The sequence below is a fragment of the Lithobates pipiens genome, unplaced genomic scaffold, assembly GCF_037356315.1.
Source record: "Lithobates pipiens isolate NorthernLeopardFrog02 unplaced genomic scaffold, aLitPip1_a1.2 Scaffold_22, whole genome shotgun sequence".
Taxonomy (NCBI): domain Eukaryota; kingdom Metazoa; phylum Chordata; class Amphibia; order Anura; family Ranidae; genus Lithobates; species Lithobates pipiens.
In genome coordinates, this window is record NW_027507784.1 from 350,157,644 (window position 1) to 350,173,313 (window position 15,670).

A 15,670-nucleotide genomic window follows, 5' to 3' on the forward strand; every position below is an offset into this window, starting at 1 on the left:
CTAATCTACCACCATCCCCCACCGACCAATCTAATCTACCACCATCCCCCACCGACCAATCTAATCTACCACCACCGACCAATCTAATCTACCACCATCCCCCACCGACCAATCTAATCTACCACCACCGACCAATCTAATCTACCACCATCCCCCACCGACCAATCTAATCTACCACCACCCCCCACCGACCAATCTAATCTACCACCATCCCCCACCGACCAATCTAATCTACCACCATCCCCCACCGACCAATCTATTCTACCACCATCCCCCACCGACCAATCTAATCTACCACCATCCCCCACCGACCAATCTAATCTACCAACACCCCCCACCGACCAATCTAATCTACCAACACCCCCCACTGACCAATCTAATCTACCACCATCCCCCACCGACCAATCTATTCTACCACCATCCCCCACCGACCAATCTAATCTACCACCATCCCCCACCGACCAATCTAATCTACCACCATCCCCCACCGACCAATCTAATCTACCACCATCCCCCACCGACCAATCTATTCTACCACCATCCCCCACCGACCAATCTAATCTACCACCATCCCCCACCGACCAATCTATTCTACCACCATCCCCCACCGACCAATCTAATCTACCACCATCCCCCACCGACCAATCTATTCTACCACCACCCCCCACCGACCAATCTAATCTACCACCACCCCCCACCGACCAATCTAATCTACCACCATCCCCCACCAACCAATCTCATATACCACCATCCCCCACCGACCAATCTATTCTACCACCATCCCCCACCGACCAATCTAATCTACCACCATCCCCCACCGACCAATCTAATCTACCACCATCCCCCACCGACCAATCTATTCTACCACCATCCCCCACCGACCAATCTAATCTACCACCATCCCCCACCGACCAATCTAATCTACCACCACCCCCCACCGACCAATCTAATCTACCACCACCGACCAATCTAATCTACCACCATCCCCCACCGACCAATCTAATCTACCACCACCCCCCACCGACCAATCTAATCTACCACCACCCCCCACCGACCAATCTAATCTACCACCACCCCCCACCGACCAATCTAATCTACCACCATCCCCCACCGACCAATCTAATCTACCACCACCCCCCACGACCAATCTAATCTACCACCACCGACCAATCTAATCTACCACCATCCCCCACCGACCAATCTAATCTACCACCATCCCCCACCGACCAATCTAATCTACCACCACCGACCAATCTAATCTACCACCATCCCCCACCGACCAATCTAATCTACCACCACCGACCAATCTAATCTACCACCATCCCCCACCGACCAATCTAATCTACCACCACCCCCCACCGACCAATCTAATCTACCACCACCCCCCACCGACCAATCTAATCTACCACCATCCCCCACCGACCAATCTAATCTACCACCACCCCCCACGACCAATCTAATCTACCACCATCCCCCACCGACCAATCTAATCTACCACCATCCCCCACCGACCAATCTAATCTACCACCATCCCCCACCGACCAATCTAATCTACCAACACCCCCCACCGACCAATCTAATCTACCAACACCCCCCACCGACCAATCTAATCTACCACCACCCCCCACCGACCAATCTAATCTACCACCATCCCCCACCGACCAATCTAATCTACCACCATCCCCCACCGACCAATCTAATCTACCACCATCCCCCACCGACCAATCTAATCTACCACCATCCCCCACCGACCAATCTAATCTACCACCACCCCCCACCGACCAATCTAATCTACCACCATCCCCCACCGACCAATCTAATCTACCACCATCCCCCACCGACCAATCTTATCTACCACCACCCCCCACCGACCAATCTAATCTACCAACACCCCCCACTGACCAATCTAATCTACCACCACCCCCCACCGACCAATCTAATCTACCACCATCCCCCACCGACCAATCTAATCTACCACCATCCCCCACCGACCAATCTTATCTACCACCACCCCCCACTGACCAAGCTACAGAGGAAATGTTCCCTATAAATGGCCACCAACCTCTGTACTATTTCCCTGTCCCGCTGGTGAGGTAAGTACCTGGATCGGAGGCTCTCTGGTGGCATCAGCTCCAACGTGTGGGTCGGTCCGTACAGATTGGCCACAAATAACTTCACCGTGGGGTTTGTCTGTCCGGCCTGCAGAAGAAGAGGAGACACCGGGGTCACCAACAGGGCCACAGCCTCAGGCGTGGACAATAGAGCCCCCTCCCCCCATAATGGTTTATTCCTCTCTGGAGCTCCTCCCCCCACCTGTACCTCGGGGGACGGGAACGGTCTTCATAGCCAGTAGAGCCCCTCCCCCCAACCTGTACCTCGGGGGACGGGAACGGTTTTCATAGCCAGTAGAGCCCCTCCCCCACAGGAATGGTTTGCCCCTCCCACTTGTACCTTGGGGTACGGGAACTGTTTTGCGGGGGGGTAGAGGCTGCCGGTGTACTGAGGGATGATCATATTGGGCACCAGACTGTCATTGATCATCAGGAACGCCAATCTCTCGCCATCCGGAGACCACCAATGGGCGATGTGGGTGTTCAGTAATTCCTCTAAGACAGAAGAGACAACACAGATCATATGATGACTCTGCCCATACCACACCCTCCAATTATATATGATGGGTTTTATAATGACTCCGCCCCTATACCACACCCTCCAATTATATGTGATGGGTTTCATGACCCCGCCCATACCACACCCTTCAATTGTATATGATGGGCTTTATAATGACTCCGCCCATACCACACCCTCCAATTATATATGATGGGTTTAATAATGACTCCGCCCATACCACACCCTCCAATTATATATGATGGGTTTCATGACTCCGCCCATACCACACCCTCCAATTATATATGATGGGTTTCATGACTCCGCCCATACCACACCCTCCAATTATATATGATGAGTTTTATAATGACTCCGCCCATACCACACCCTCCAATTATATATGATGGGTTTTATAATGACTCCGCCCCTATACCACACCCTCCAATTATATATGATGGGTTTAATAATGACTCCGCCCATACCACACCCTCCAATTATATATGATGGGTTTCATGACTCCGCCCATACCACACCCTCCAATTATATATGATGGGTTTCATGACTCCGCCCATACCACACCCTCCAATTATATATGATGAGTTTTATAATGACTCCGCCCATACCACACCCTCCAATTATATATGATGGGTTTTATAATGACTCCGCCCATACCACACCCTCCAATTATATATGATGGGTTTTATAATGACTCCGCCCATACCACACCCTCCAATTATATGTGATGGGTTTCATGACCCCGCCCATACCACACCCTTCAATTATATATGATGGGCTTTATAATGACTCCGCCCATACCACACCCTCCAATTGTATATGATGGGTTTCATGACTCCGCCCATACCACACCCTCCAATTATATATGATGGGCTTTATAATGACTCCGCCCATACCACACCCTCCAATTATATATGATGGGTTCAAATAATGACTCCACCTATACCACACCCTCCAATTACTAACCTAGTGTCAGAGCTCATCCATTACAGAACAAGGCTGCCATGACCTCTCCCTGAATTGTCAGCTCCTGGGTCAACTTTATGAATGATGGAATGTTACTCACCTTCATACAACCAATCGGAGAGACCATTATAGATAATCCCCTCCTTCCCCGAGGACGTCAGCCTCAGAGAACTGCTCTTCACATCCGGCTGATAGTAGATGTTATTCTCAAAGATGTAGATCTGCCAGACCGAGGTCACAGGATGACAACAAGAACCAGAAATGTCACATCATCATCATCGCCACCTCCATCATCATCATCACCATCACTACCATCATCACCACCTCCATCATCACCACCTCCATCATCACCACCTCCATCATCATCATCACCACCATCATCATCATCACCACCTCCATCATCACCACCTCCATCATCATCATCATCACCACCTCCACCATCACCACCTCCTCCATCATCACCACCACCTCCATCATCACCACCTCCATCATCACCACCTCCATCATCACCACCACCATCATCATCATCACCACCATCATCATCACCACCTCCACCCCCCCATCATCATCACCACCCCCATCATCATCACCACCGTCATCATCATCACCACCATCATCATCATCACCATCATCATCATCATCACCACCCCCATCATCATCATCACCATCACTACCATCATCACCACCTCCATCATCACCACCTCCATCATCACCACCTCCATCATCATCATCACCACCATCATCATCATCACCACCTCCATCATCACCACCTCCATCATCATCATCATCACCACCTCCACCATCACCACCTCCTCCATCATCACCACCACCTCCATCATCACCACCTCCATCATCACCACCTCCATCATCACCACCACCATCATCATCATCACCACCATCATCATCACCACCTCCACCCCCCCATCATCATCACCACCCCCATCATCATCACCACCGTCATCATCATCACCACCATCATCATCATCACCATCATCATCATCATCACCACCCCCATCATCATCATCACCACCCCCATCATCATCATCATCACCACCATCATCATCATCACCACCATCATCATCATCACCACCCCCATCATCATCATCATCACCACCATCATCACCTCCTCCATCATCATCATCATCACCACCTCCATCATCATCACCACCTCCATCATCACCACCACCCCCATCATCACCACCTCCATCATCATCATCACCATCATCATCACCACCTCCTCCATCATCATCACCTCCATCACCACCACCACCATCATCATCACCACCTCCACCCCCCCACCATCATCACCACCACCTCCATCATCATCACCACCCCCATCATCATCACCACCACCATCATCATCACCACCCCCATCATCACCACCACCATCATCACCACCACCATCATCACCGCCACCACCATCATCACCACCACCATCATCACCGCCACCTCCATCATCACCACCCCCATCATCACCACCACCTCCATCATCATCACCACCACCATCATCATCACCACCGTCATCATCATCACCACCATCATCATCATCACCACCATCATCATCATCACCACCATCATCATCATCACCACCATCATCATCATCACCACCACCCCCATCATTATCACCACCTCCATCATCACCACCACCATCATCACCACCTCCATCATCACCACCCCCATCACCATCATCATCACCACCACCTCCATCATCATCATCATCACCACCACCATCATCATCATCATCATCATCGTCATCACCTCCATCACCACCACCATCATCACCTCCTCCACCACCACTATCATCATCATCACCACCACCCCCATCATCATCACCACCTCCACCCCCCCACCATCATCACCACCACCCCCATCATCATCACCACCATCATCACCACCCCCCCATCATCATCACCACCATCATCATCACCACCTCCACCCCCCCATCATCACCCCCACCCCCACCCCCATCATCATCATCATCATCATCATCATCATCACCACCACCATCAAAACCAGAAATGTAATTTCATCATCACCACCAGAGATGTAACAACAATAATAATGCAATTTATAAAAACGTGCAAAATATATTCTCAGAGGATAAGTATGGAAACAATCAGCAATGGAATGGTCAGCATGGGGGGGGGGGGACGGCATAGGGGTGGACCAGCATGGGAAGGATCAGAATGGGGGGTCAGCATGGGAAGGATGAGCATGGGGGGGTTAGCATGGGAAAGATCAGCATGGGGGGGGGTCAGCATGGGAAGGATCAGCATGGGGGTGTCAGTATGGGGCGGGGTCAGCATGGGGGGGATCAGCATGGGAAGGGTCAGCATGGGGGGGTCAGCATGGGAAGGGTTAGCATGGGAAGGATCAGAATGGGGGGTCAGCATGGGAAGGATGAGCATGGGGGGGTTAGCATGGGAAAGATCAGCATGGGGGGGTCAGCATGGGAAGGATCAGCATGGGGGGGTTAGCATGGGAAAGATCAGCATGGGGGGGGGTCAGCATGGGAAGGATCAGCATGGGGGGTCAGCATGGGAAGGATCAGCATGGGGGGTCAGCATGGGAAGGATCAGCATGGGGGGTCAGCATGGGAAGGATCAGCATGGGGGGTCAGCATGGGAAGGATCAGCATGGGGGTGTCAGTATGGGAAGGATCAGCATGGGGGGGTCAGCATGGGAAGGATCAGCATGGGGGGTCAGCATGGGAAGGATCAGCATGGGGGGTCAGGATCAGCATGAGGGGGTCAGCATGGGGGATCAGCATGGGGGTGTCAGTATGGGGCGGGGTCAGCATGGGAAGGGTCAGCATGTGGGGTCAGCATGGGAAGGATCAGCATGGGGGGGTCAGCATGGGAAGGATCAGCATGGGAAGGATCAGCATGGGGGGGGTCAGCATGGGAAGGATCAGCATGGGGGGTCAGCATGGGAAGGATCAGCATGGGGGGTCAGGATCAGCATGAGGGGGTCAGCATGGGGGATCAGCATGGGGGCATCAGCATGGGGGGGGTCAGCATGGGAAGGGTCGGCATGGGAAGGATCAGCTTGGGGGGGTCGGCATGGGAAGGATCAGCATGGGGGGGATCAGCACGGGGGGTCAGCATGGGGGGGGATCGGCATGGGGGGTCAGCATGGGGGGGGGTCGGCATGGGGGGTCAGCATGGGGGGGGATCGGCATGGGGGGTCAGCATGGGGGGGTCGGCATGGGAAGCCTCCATTTGGGAGATGGTTATCCTGGAATCTTTCCATGTCTGATAAGAAGAGATTTTGGCTGAGAAGATCAGAGAGAATGATGAGGGTCATTTTCCATCTCTATATTATGGAGATGAGTTCTTTATGTTGGACTGAAGAGCCTTTCATCCTCTTCTCTGTCTATAGAGGACAATCCGCTGCTATACAGAGACCCTCACTGATTCCCTCTGTACCGCAATAATGGCAGCTTCACTCTGATTGGTAGTTGCTGGTATCACAGACAGTCTCCTTTCCTGACTTGTATACACATATTACAGATTATCAGCCCCCCAGTGATATTGGGCCCCCCTCTTCCCGGTGTCAGGAAGACTGGGATAGGCCCCGTGACTCGGAATGGAGCGGCTCCGTCCGTTATACAGATTTGCTGACTCTTGTGATGGGAATTAGCTGCCATTACTCGGATTCTAGCAGATAATTGAGGGGTGGGCAGGAGGCGCGAGGCGCCGGGCGTCTCTCCTAATCCTTTCCGGCCTCTCAGTCTCAATGATAGGAAAATAAATTGGAAAAGCCACCGGGTGTGACGAGGGAGCGTTCCCATCTGCCAGAATGAAACGACACGGAATGTGCGGCCAAAAATCCTCATCTGCCTGTTCATCCCAACTAGTTCCAGATCATTCCCAAATTCTGGAACAAGTTTTATATCCCAGAGATCCCGGGAATATCCGAAGATTCCAGACCAGCCAGGATCATTCCCAAATCCCGAACAAGTTCTATATCCCAGAGATCCCGGGAATGTCCGACGATTCCAGACCAGCCGGGATCATTCCCAAATCCCGGAACAAGTTCTATTTCCCAGAGATCCCGGGAATATCTGAAGATTCCCGATCAGCCGGGATCATTCCCAAATCCCAGAACAAGTTTTATATCCCAGAGATCCTGGGAATGTCAGACGATTCCAGACCAGCCGGGATCATTCCCAAATCCCGGAACAAGTTCTATATCCCAGAGATCCCGGGAATATCTGAAGATTCCAGACCAGCCAGGATCATTCCCAAATCCCGGAACAATTTCTATATCCCAGAGATCCCGGGAATATCTGAAGATTCCAGACCAGCCAGGATCATTCCCAAATCCTGGAACAAGTTCTATATCCCAGAGATCCCGGGAATGTCCGAAGATTCCAGACCAGCCAGGATCATTCCCAAATCCCGGAACAAGTTCTATATCCCAGAGATCCCGGGAATATTCAACTATTCCAGACCAGCCGGGATCATTCCCAAATCCCGGAACAAGTTCTATATCCCAGAGATCCCGGGAATGTCCGACGATTCCAGACCAGCCGGGATCATTCCCAAATCCCAGAACAAGTTCTATATCCCAGAGATCCCGGGAATATCTGAAGATTCCCGACCAGCCGGGATCATTCCCAAATCCCAGAACAAGTTTTATATCCCAGAGATCCTGGGAATGTCAGACGATTCCAGACCAGCCGGGATCATTCCCAAATCCCAGAACAAGTTTTATATCCCAGAGATCCTGGGAATGTCAGACGATTCCAGACCAGCCGGGATCATTCCCAAATCCCGGAACAAGTTCTATATCCCAGAGATCCCGGGAATATCTGAAGATTCCAGACCAGCCAGGATCATTCCCAAATCCCGGAACAATTTCTATATCCCAGAGATCCCGGGAATATCTGAAGATTCCAGACCAGCCAGGATCATTCCCAAATCCTGGAACAAGTTCTATATCCCAGAGATCCCGGGAATGTCCGAAGATTCCAGACCAGCCAGGATCATTCCCAAATCCCGGAACAAGTTCTATATCCCAGAGATCCCGGGAATATTCAACTATTCCAGACCAGCCGGGATCATTCCCAAATCCCGGAACAAGTTCTATATCCCAGAGATCCCGGGAATGTCCGACGATTCCAGACCAGCCGGGATCATTCCCAAATCCCAGAACAAGTTCTATATCCCAGAGATCCCGGGAATATCTGAAGATTCCCGACCAGCCGGGATCATTCCCAAATCCCAGAACAAGTTTTATATCCCAGAGATCCTGGGAATGTCAGACGATTCCAGACCAGCCGGGATCATTCCCAAATCCCAGAACAAGTTTTATATCCCAGAGATCCTGGGAATGTCAGACGATTCCAGACCAGCCGGGATCATTCCCAAATCCCGGAACAAGTTCTATATCCCAGAGATCCCGGGAATATCTGAAGATTCCAGACCAGCCAGGATCATTCCCAAATCCCGGAACAATTTCTATATCCCAGAGATCCCGGGAATATCTGAAGATTCCAGACCAGCCAGGATCATTCCCAAATCCCGGAACAAGTTCTATATCCCAGAGATCCCGGGAATGTCCGAAGATTCCAGACCAGCCAGGATCATTCCCAAATCCCGACACAAGTTCTATATCCCAGAGATCCCGGGAATGTCCGAAGATTCCAGACCAGCCAGGATCATTCCCAAATCCCGGAACAAGTTCTATATCCCAGAGATCCCGGGAATATTCAACTATTCCAGACCAGCCGGGATCATTCCCAAATCCCGGAACAAGTTCTATATCCCAGAGATCCCGGGAATATCTGAAGATTCCAGACCAGCTGGGATCATTCCCAAATCCCGGAACAAGTTCTATATCCCAGAGATCCCGGGAATGTCAGACGATTCCAGACCAGCCGGGATCATTCCCAAATCCCGGAACAAGTTCTATATCCCAGAGATCCCGGGAATATTCAACTATTCCAGACCAGCCGGGATCATTCCCAAATCCCGGAACAAGTTCTATATCCCAGAGATCCCGGGAATATCTGAAGATTCCAGACCAGCCAGGATCATTCCCAAATCCCGGAACAAGTTCTATATCCCAGAGATCCCGGGAATATCTGAAGATTCCAGACCAGCCAGGATCATTCCCAAATCCTGGAACAAGTTCTATATCCCAGAGATCCCGGGAATGCCCGATGATTCCAGACCAGCCAGGATCATTCCCAAATCCCGACACAAGTTCTATATCCCAGAGATCCCGGGAATGTCTGAAGATTCCAGACCAGCCAGGATCATTCCCAAATCCCGGAACAAGTTCTATATCCCAGAGATCCCGGGAATGTCCGACAATTCCAGACCAGCCGGGATCATTCCCAAATCCCGGAACAAGTTTTATATCCTGGGAATGTCCGAAGATTCCAGACCAGCCGGGATCATTCCCAAATCCTGGAACAAGTTCTATATCCCAGAGATCCCGGGAATGTCCGAACATTCCAGACCAGCCGGGATCATTCCCAAATCCCGGAACAAGTTCTATATCCCAGAGATCCAGGAATGTCCGAACATTCCAGACCAGCCGGGATCATTCCCAAATCCCAGAACAAGTTCTATATCCCAGAGATCCCGGGAATGTCAGACGATTCCAGACCAGCCGGGATCATTCCCAAATCCCGGAACAAGTTCTATATCCCAGAGATCCCGGGAATATTCAACTATTCCAGACCAGCCGGGATCATTCCCAAATCCCGGAACAAGTTCTATATCCCAGAGATCCCGGGAATATCTGAAGATTCCAGACCAGCCAGGATCATTCCCAAATCCCGGAACAAGTTCTATATCCCAGAGATCCCGGGAATATCTGAAGATTCCAGACCAGCCAGGATCATTCCCAAATCCTGGAACAAGTTCTATATCCCAGAGATCCCGGGAATATCTGAAGATTCCAGACCAGCCAGGATCATTCCCAAATCCCGGAACAAGTTCTATATCCCAGAGATCCCGGGAATATCTGAAGATTCCAGACCAGCCAGGATCATTCCCAAATCCTGGAACAAGTTCTATATCCCAGAGATCCCGGGAATGCCCGATGATTCCAGACCAGCCAGGATCATTCCCAAATCCCGACACAAGTTCTATATCCCAGAGATCCCGGGAATGTCTGAAGATTCCAGACCAGCCAGGATCATTCCCAAATCCCGGAACAAGTTCTATATCCCAGAGATCCTGGGAATGTCCGACGATTCCAGACCAGCCGGGATCATTCCCAAATCCCGGAACAAGTTTTATATCCTGGGAATGTCCGAAGATTCCAGACCAGCCGGGATCATTCCCAAATCCTGGAACAAGTTCTATATCCCAGAGATCCCGGGAATGTCCGAACATTCCAGACCAGCCGGGATCATTCCCAAATCCCAGAACAAGTTCTATATCCCAGAGATCCAGGAATGTCCGAACATTCCAGACCAGCTGGGATCATTCCCAAATCCCAGAACAAGTTCTATATCCCAGAGATCCCGGGAATGTCAGACGATTCCAGACCAGCTGGGATCATTCCCAAATCCCGGAACAAGTTCTATATCCCAGAGATCCCGGGAATATTCAACTATTCCAGACCAGCCGGGATCATTCCCAAATCCCGGAACAAGTTCTATATCCCAGAGATCCCGGGAATATCTGAAGATTCCAGACCAGCCAGGATCATTCCCAAATCCCGGAACAAGTTCTATATCCCAGAGATCCCGGGAATATCTGATGATTCCAGACCAGCCAGGATCATTCCCAAATCCTGGAACAAGTTCTATATCCCAGAGATCCCGGGAATGCCCGATGATTCCAGACCAGCCAGGATCATTCCCAAATCCCGACACAAGTTCTATATCCCAGAGATCCCGGGAATGTCTGAAGATTCCAGACCAGCCAGGATCATTCCCAAATCCCGGAACAAGTTCTATATCCCAGAGAGCCCGGGAATGTCCGACGATTCCAGACCAGCCGGGATCATTCCCAAATCCCGGAACAAGTTTTATATCCTGGGAATGTCCGAAGATTCCAGACCAGCTGGGATCATTCCCAAATCCTGGAACAAGTTCTATATCCCAGAGATCCCGGGAATGTCCGAACATTCCAGACCAGCCGGGATCATTCCCAAATCCCGACACAAGTTCTATATCCCAGAGATCCAGGAATGTCCGAACATTCCAGACCAGCCGGGATCATTCCCAAATCCCGGAACAAGTTTTATATCCCAGAGATCCTGGGAATATTCAACGATTCCAGACCAGCCAGGATCATTCCCAAATCCCGGAACAAGTTCTATATCCCAGAGATCCCAGAAATATTCAACGATTCCAGACCAGCCGGGATCATTCCCATATCCCGGGACAAGTTTTATATCCCGGGAATGTCCGAAGATTCCAGACCAGCCAGGATCATTCCCAAATCCCGGAACAAGTTCTATATCCCAGAGATCCCGGGAATGTCCGACGATTCCAGACCAGCCAGGATCATTCCCAAATCCCGGAACAAGTTTTATATCCCGGGAATGTCTGAAGATTCCAGACCAGCCAGGATCATTCCCAAATCCTGGAACAAGTTTTATATCCCGAGAATGTTCAAAGATTCCAGACCAGCCAGGATCATTCCCAAATCCCGGAACAAGTTTTATATCCCGGGAATGTCCGAAGATTCCAGACCAGCCAGGATCATTCCCAAATCCCGGAACAAGTTTTATATCCCGAGAATGTCCGAAGATTCCAAACCAGCCAGGATTATTCCCAAATCCCGGAACAAGTTCTATATCCCAGAGATCCCAGGAATGTCCGACGATTCCAGACCAGCCAGGATCATTCCCAAATCCCGGAACAAGTTTTATATCCTGGGAATGTCCGACGATTCCAGACCAGCCGGGATCATTCCCAAATCCTGGAACAAGTTTTATATCCCAGAGATCCCGGGAATGTCCGACGATTCCAGACCAGCCGGGATCATTCCCAAATCCTGGAACAAGTTTTATTTCCCAGAGATCCCGGGAATGTCCGACGATTCCAGACCAGCCGGGATCATTCCCAAATCCCGGAACAAGTTCTATATCCCAGAGATCCCGGGAATATCAGAAGATTCCAGACCAGCTGGGATAATTCCCAAATTCCGGAACAAGTTTTATATCCCAGAGATCCCTGGAATGTCCGACGATTCCAGACCAGCCGGGATCATTCCCAAATCCTGCAACATGTTTTATATCCCGGGAATATCCGAAGATTCCAGGCAATAATTCCCAAATCCCAGAACAAGTTTTGGTGGCACGTTCTCCGATCTATAATCACAAGAAAAGATATTGTTTCCTGCAGTATAGAAGAATATTGATCAGTGAGGATAGGGGGAGGTCCAGCCCGGCATTCATGTATGGAAAGATGGAGGAATGTAGCACTAAGAGCTCCATGTCCCCGTCTGCCATCCTTCCCACCGCTAAGCAGACGGACACAGACTTGTGTGATATCAGATTATAGGAGGTTCCACCTTCTTCTACATCCCATTGTTGGAGAAGAATTCCTTCCATGAATAAAGTGTTTCTAACGGACATTTTATAGAATGTTATGCGGAGATCTCCATGATAGAACGATCGGATCGCACCGAGGAGGCGGGCACAGAGCCAGCAATGGGCGGAGATCTCCATGATAGAACGATCGGATCGCACCGAGGAGGCGGGCACAGAGCCAACAATGGGCGGAGATCTCCATGATAGAACGATCGGATCGCACCGAGGAGGCGGGCACGGAGCCAGCAATGGGCGGAGATCTCCATGATAGAACGATCGGATCGCACCGAGGAGGCGGGCACAGAGCCAACAATGGGCGGAGATCTCCATGATAGAACGATTGGATCGCACCGAGGAGACGGGCACAGAGCCAACAATGGGCGGAGATCTCCATTATAGAACGATCGGATCGCACCGAGGAGATGGGCACAGAGCCAACAATGGGCAGAGATCTCCATGATAGAACGATCGGATCGCACCGAGGAGGCGGGCACGGAGCCAGCAATGGGTGGAGATCTCCATGATAGAATGATCGGATCGCACCGAGGAGACGGGCATGGAGCCAGCAATGGGCGGAGATCTCCATGATAGAACGATCGGATCGCACCGAGGAGATGGGCACGGAGCCAGCAATGGGCGGAGATCTCCATGATAGAACGATCGGATCGCACCGAGGAGGCGGGCACAGAGCCAACAATGGGCGGAGATCTCCATGATAGAATGATCGGATCGCACCGAGGAGACGGGCACGGAGCCAGCAATGGGCGGAGATCTCCATGATAGAACGATCGGATCGCACCGAGGAGACGGGCACGGAGCCAGCAATGGGCGGAGATCTCCATGATAGAACGATCAGATCGCACCGAGGAGGCGGGCACAGAACCAGCAATGGGCGGAGATCTCCATGATAGAACGATTGGATCGCACCGAGGAGCCGGGCACGGAGCCAACAATGGGCGGAGATCTCCATGATAGAATGATCGGATCGCACCGAGGAGGCGGGCACAGAACCAGCAATGGGCGGAGATCTCCATGATAGAATGATCAGATCGCACCGAGGAGGCGGGCACAGAACCAGCAATGGGCGGAGATCTCCATGATAGAACGATCGGATCGCACCGAGGAGGCGGGCACAGAACCAACAATGGGCGGAGATCTCCATGATAGAATGATCAGATCGCACCGAGGAGGCGGGCACAGAACCAGCAATGGGCGGAGATCTCCATGATAGAACGATCAGATCGCACTGAGGAGGCGGGCACGGAGCCAACAATGGGCGGAGATCTCCATGATAGAATGATCGGATCGCACCGAGGAGGCGGGCACAGAACCAGCAATGGGCGGAGATCTCCATGATAGAATGATCAGATCGCACCGAGGAGGCGGGCACAGAACCAGCAATGGGCGGAGATCTCCATGATAGAATGATCGGATCGCACCGAGGAGGCGGGCACAGAACCAGCAATGGGCGGAGATCTCCATGATAGAATGATCAGATCGCACCGAGGAGGCGGGCACAGAACCAGCAATGGGCGGAGATCTCCATGATAGAATGATCAGATCGCACCGAGGAGCCGGGCACGGAGCCAACAATGGGCGGAGATCTCCATGATAGAACGATCAGATCGCACCGAGGAGGCGGGCACAGAACCAGCAATGGGCGGAGATCTCCATGATAGAACGATCAGATCGCACTGAGGAGGCGGGCACGGAGCCAACAATGGGCGGAGATCTCCATGATAGAATGATCGGATCGCACCGAGGAGGCGGGCACAGAACCAGCAATGGGCGGAGATCTCCATGATAGAATGATCGGATCGCACCGAGGAGGCGGGCACAGAACCAGCAATGGGCGGAGATCTCCATGATAGAATGATCAGATCGCACCGAGGAGCCGGGCACAGAACCAGCAATGGGCGGAGATCTCCATGATAGAATGATCGGATCGCACAGAGCCAGCGATGGGCGGAGGAGGAAGAAACTAAATCTATAGAAGGATGAAGCTGCATGTAGCTGGGATGAGTCCAGTACAGATTAGAATATCGCTCTCCATGCTGAATGGAGGTAACACACGGCGTCTGCTGAAATCTTTCAGAAACACTTTTGTGAGGTCAGGCACTGATGTTGGACGAGAAGGCCTGGGTCGCAGTCTCCACTCCAATTCATCCCAAAGATGTTCTCTATGGGGTTGATGTAAGGACTCTGTGTAGGCCAGTCAAGTTCCTCCATCACAAACGCGCTCATCCACAAAGCAAGGTCTATAAAGACATGGATGAGCGTGTTTGGGGTGGAGGAACTTGACTGGCCCACACAGAGTGGTTAGGCACAGGTAGTCTGCTAATTTTGGGAGTGTCTTGGCACAGGAAGTGTGCCAATCTTGGGTGTGTCTTGGCACAGGAAGTGTGCCGATCTTGGGAGTGTCCTGGCACAGGAAGTGTGCTGATCTTGGCTGTGTCCTGGCACAGGAAGTGCGCTGATCTTGGCTGTGTCTTGGCACAGGAAGTGCGCTGATCTTGGGAGTGTCTTAGCACAGGAAGTGCGCTGATCTTGGGTGTGTCTTGGCACAGGAAGTGTG

General features: G+C 51.6%; 1 protein-coding gene across 1 annotated transcript in view; it reads right to left on the minus strand.

Moving 5' to 3' along the window:
• Positions 1–15,670, minus strand: part of DPP10 (dipeptidyl peptidase like 10) — a 190,050-nt gene that overhangs the window by 47,754 nt on the left and 126,626 nt on the right. Inside the window, exons 8-10 of the mRNA XM_077449772.1 lie at positions 3,689–3,809; positions 2,452–2,606; positions 2,102–2,199 (exon numbers count right to left, since the gene is read on the minus strand). Coding sequence (XP_077305898.1) covers positions 2,102–2,199; positions 2,452–2,606; positions 3,689–3,809 — 374 coding nt within the window. The remainder of the gene's footprint in view (positions 1–2,101; positions 2,200–2,451; positions 2,607–3,688; positions 3,810–15,670) is intronic.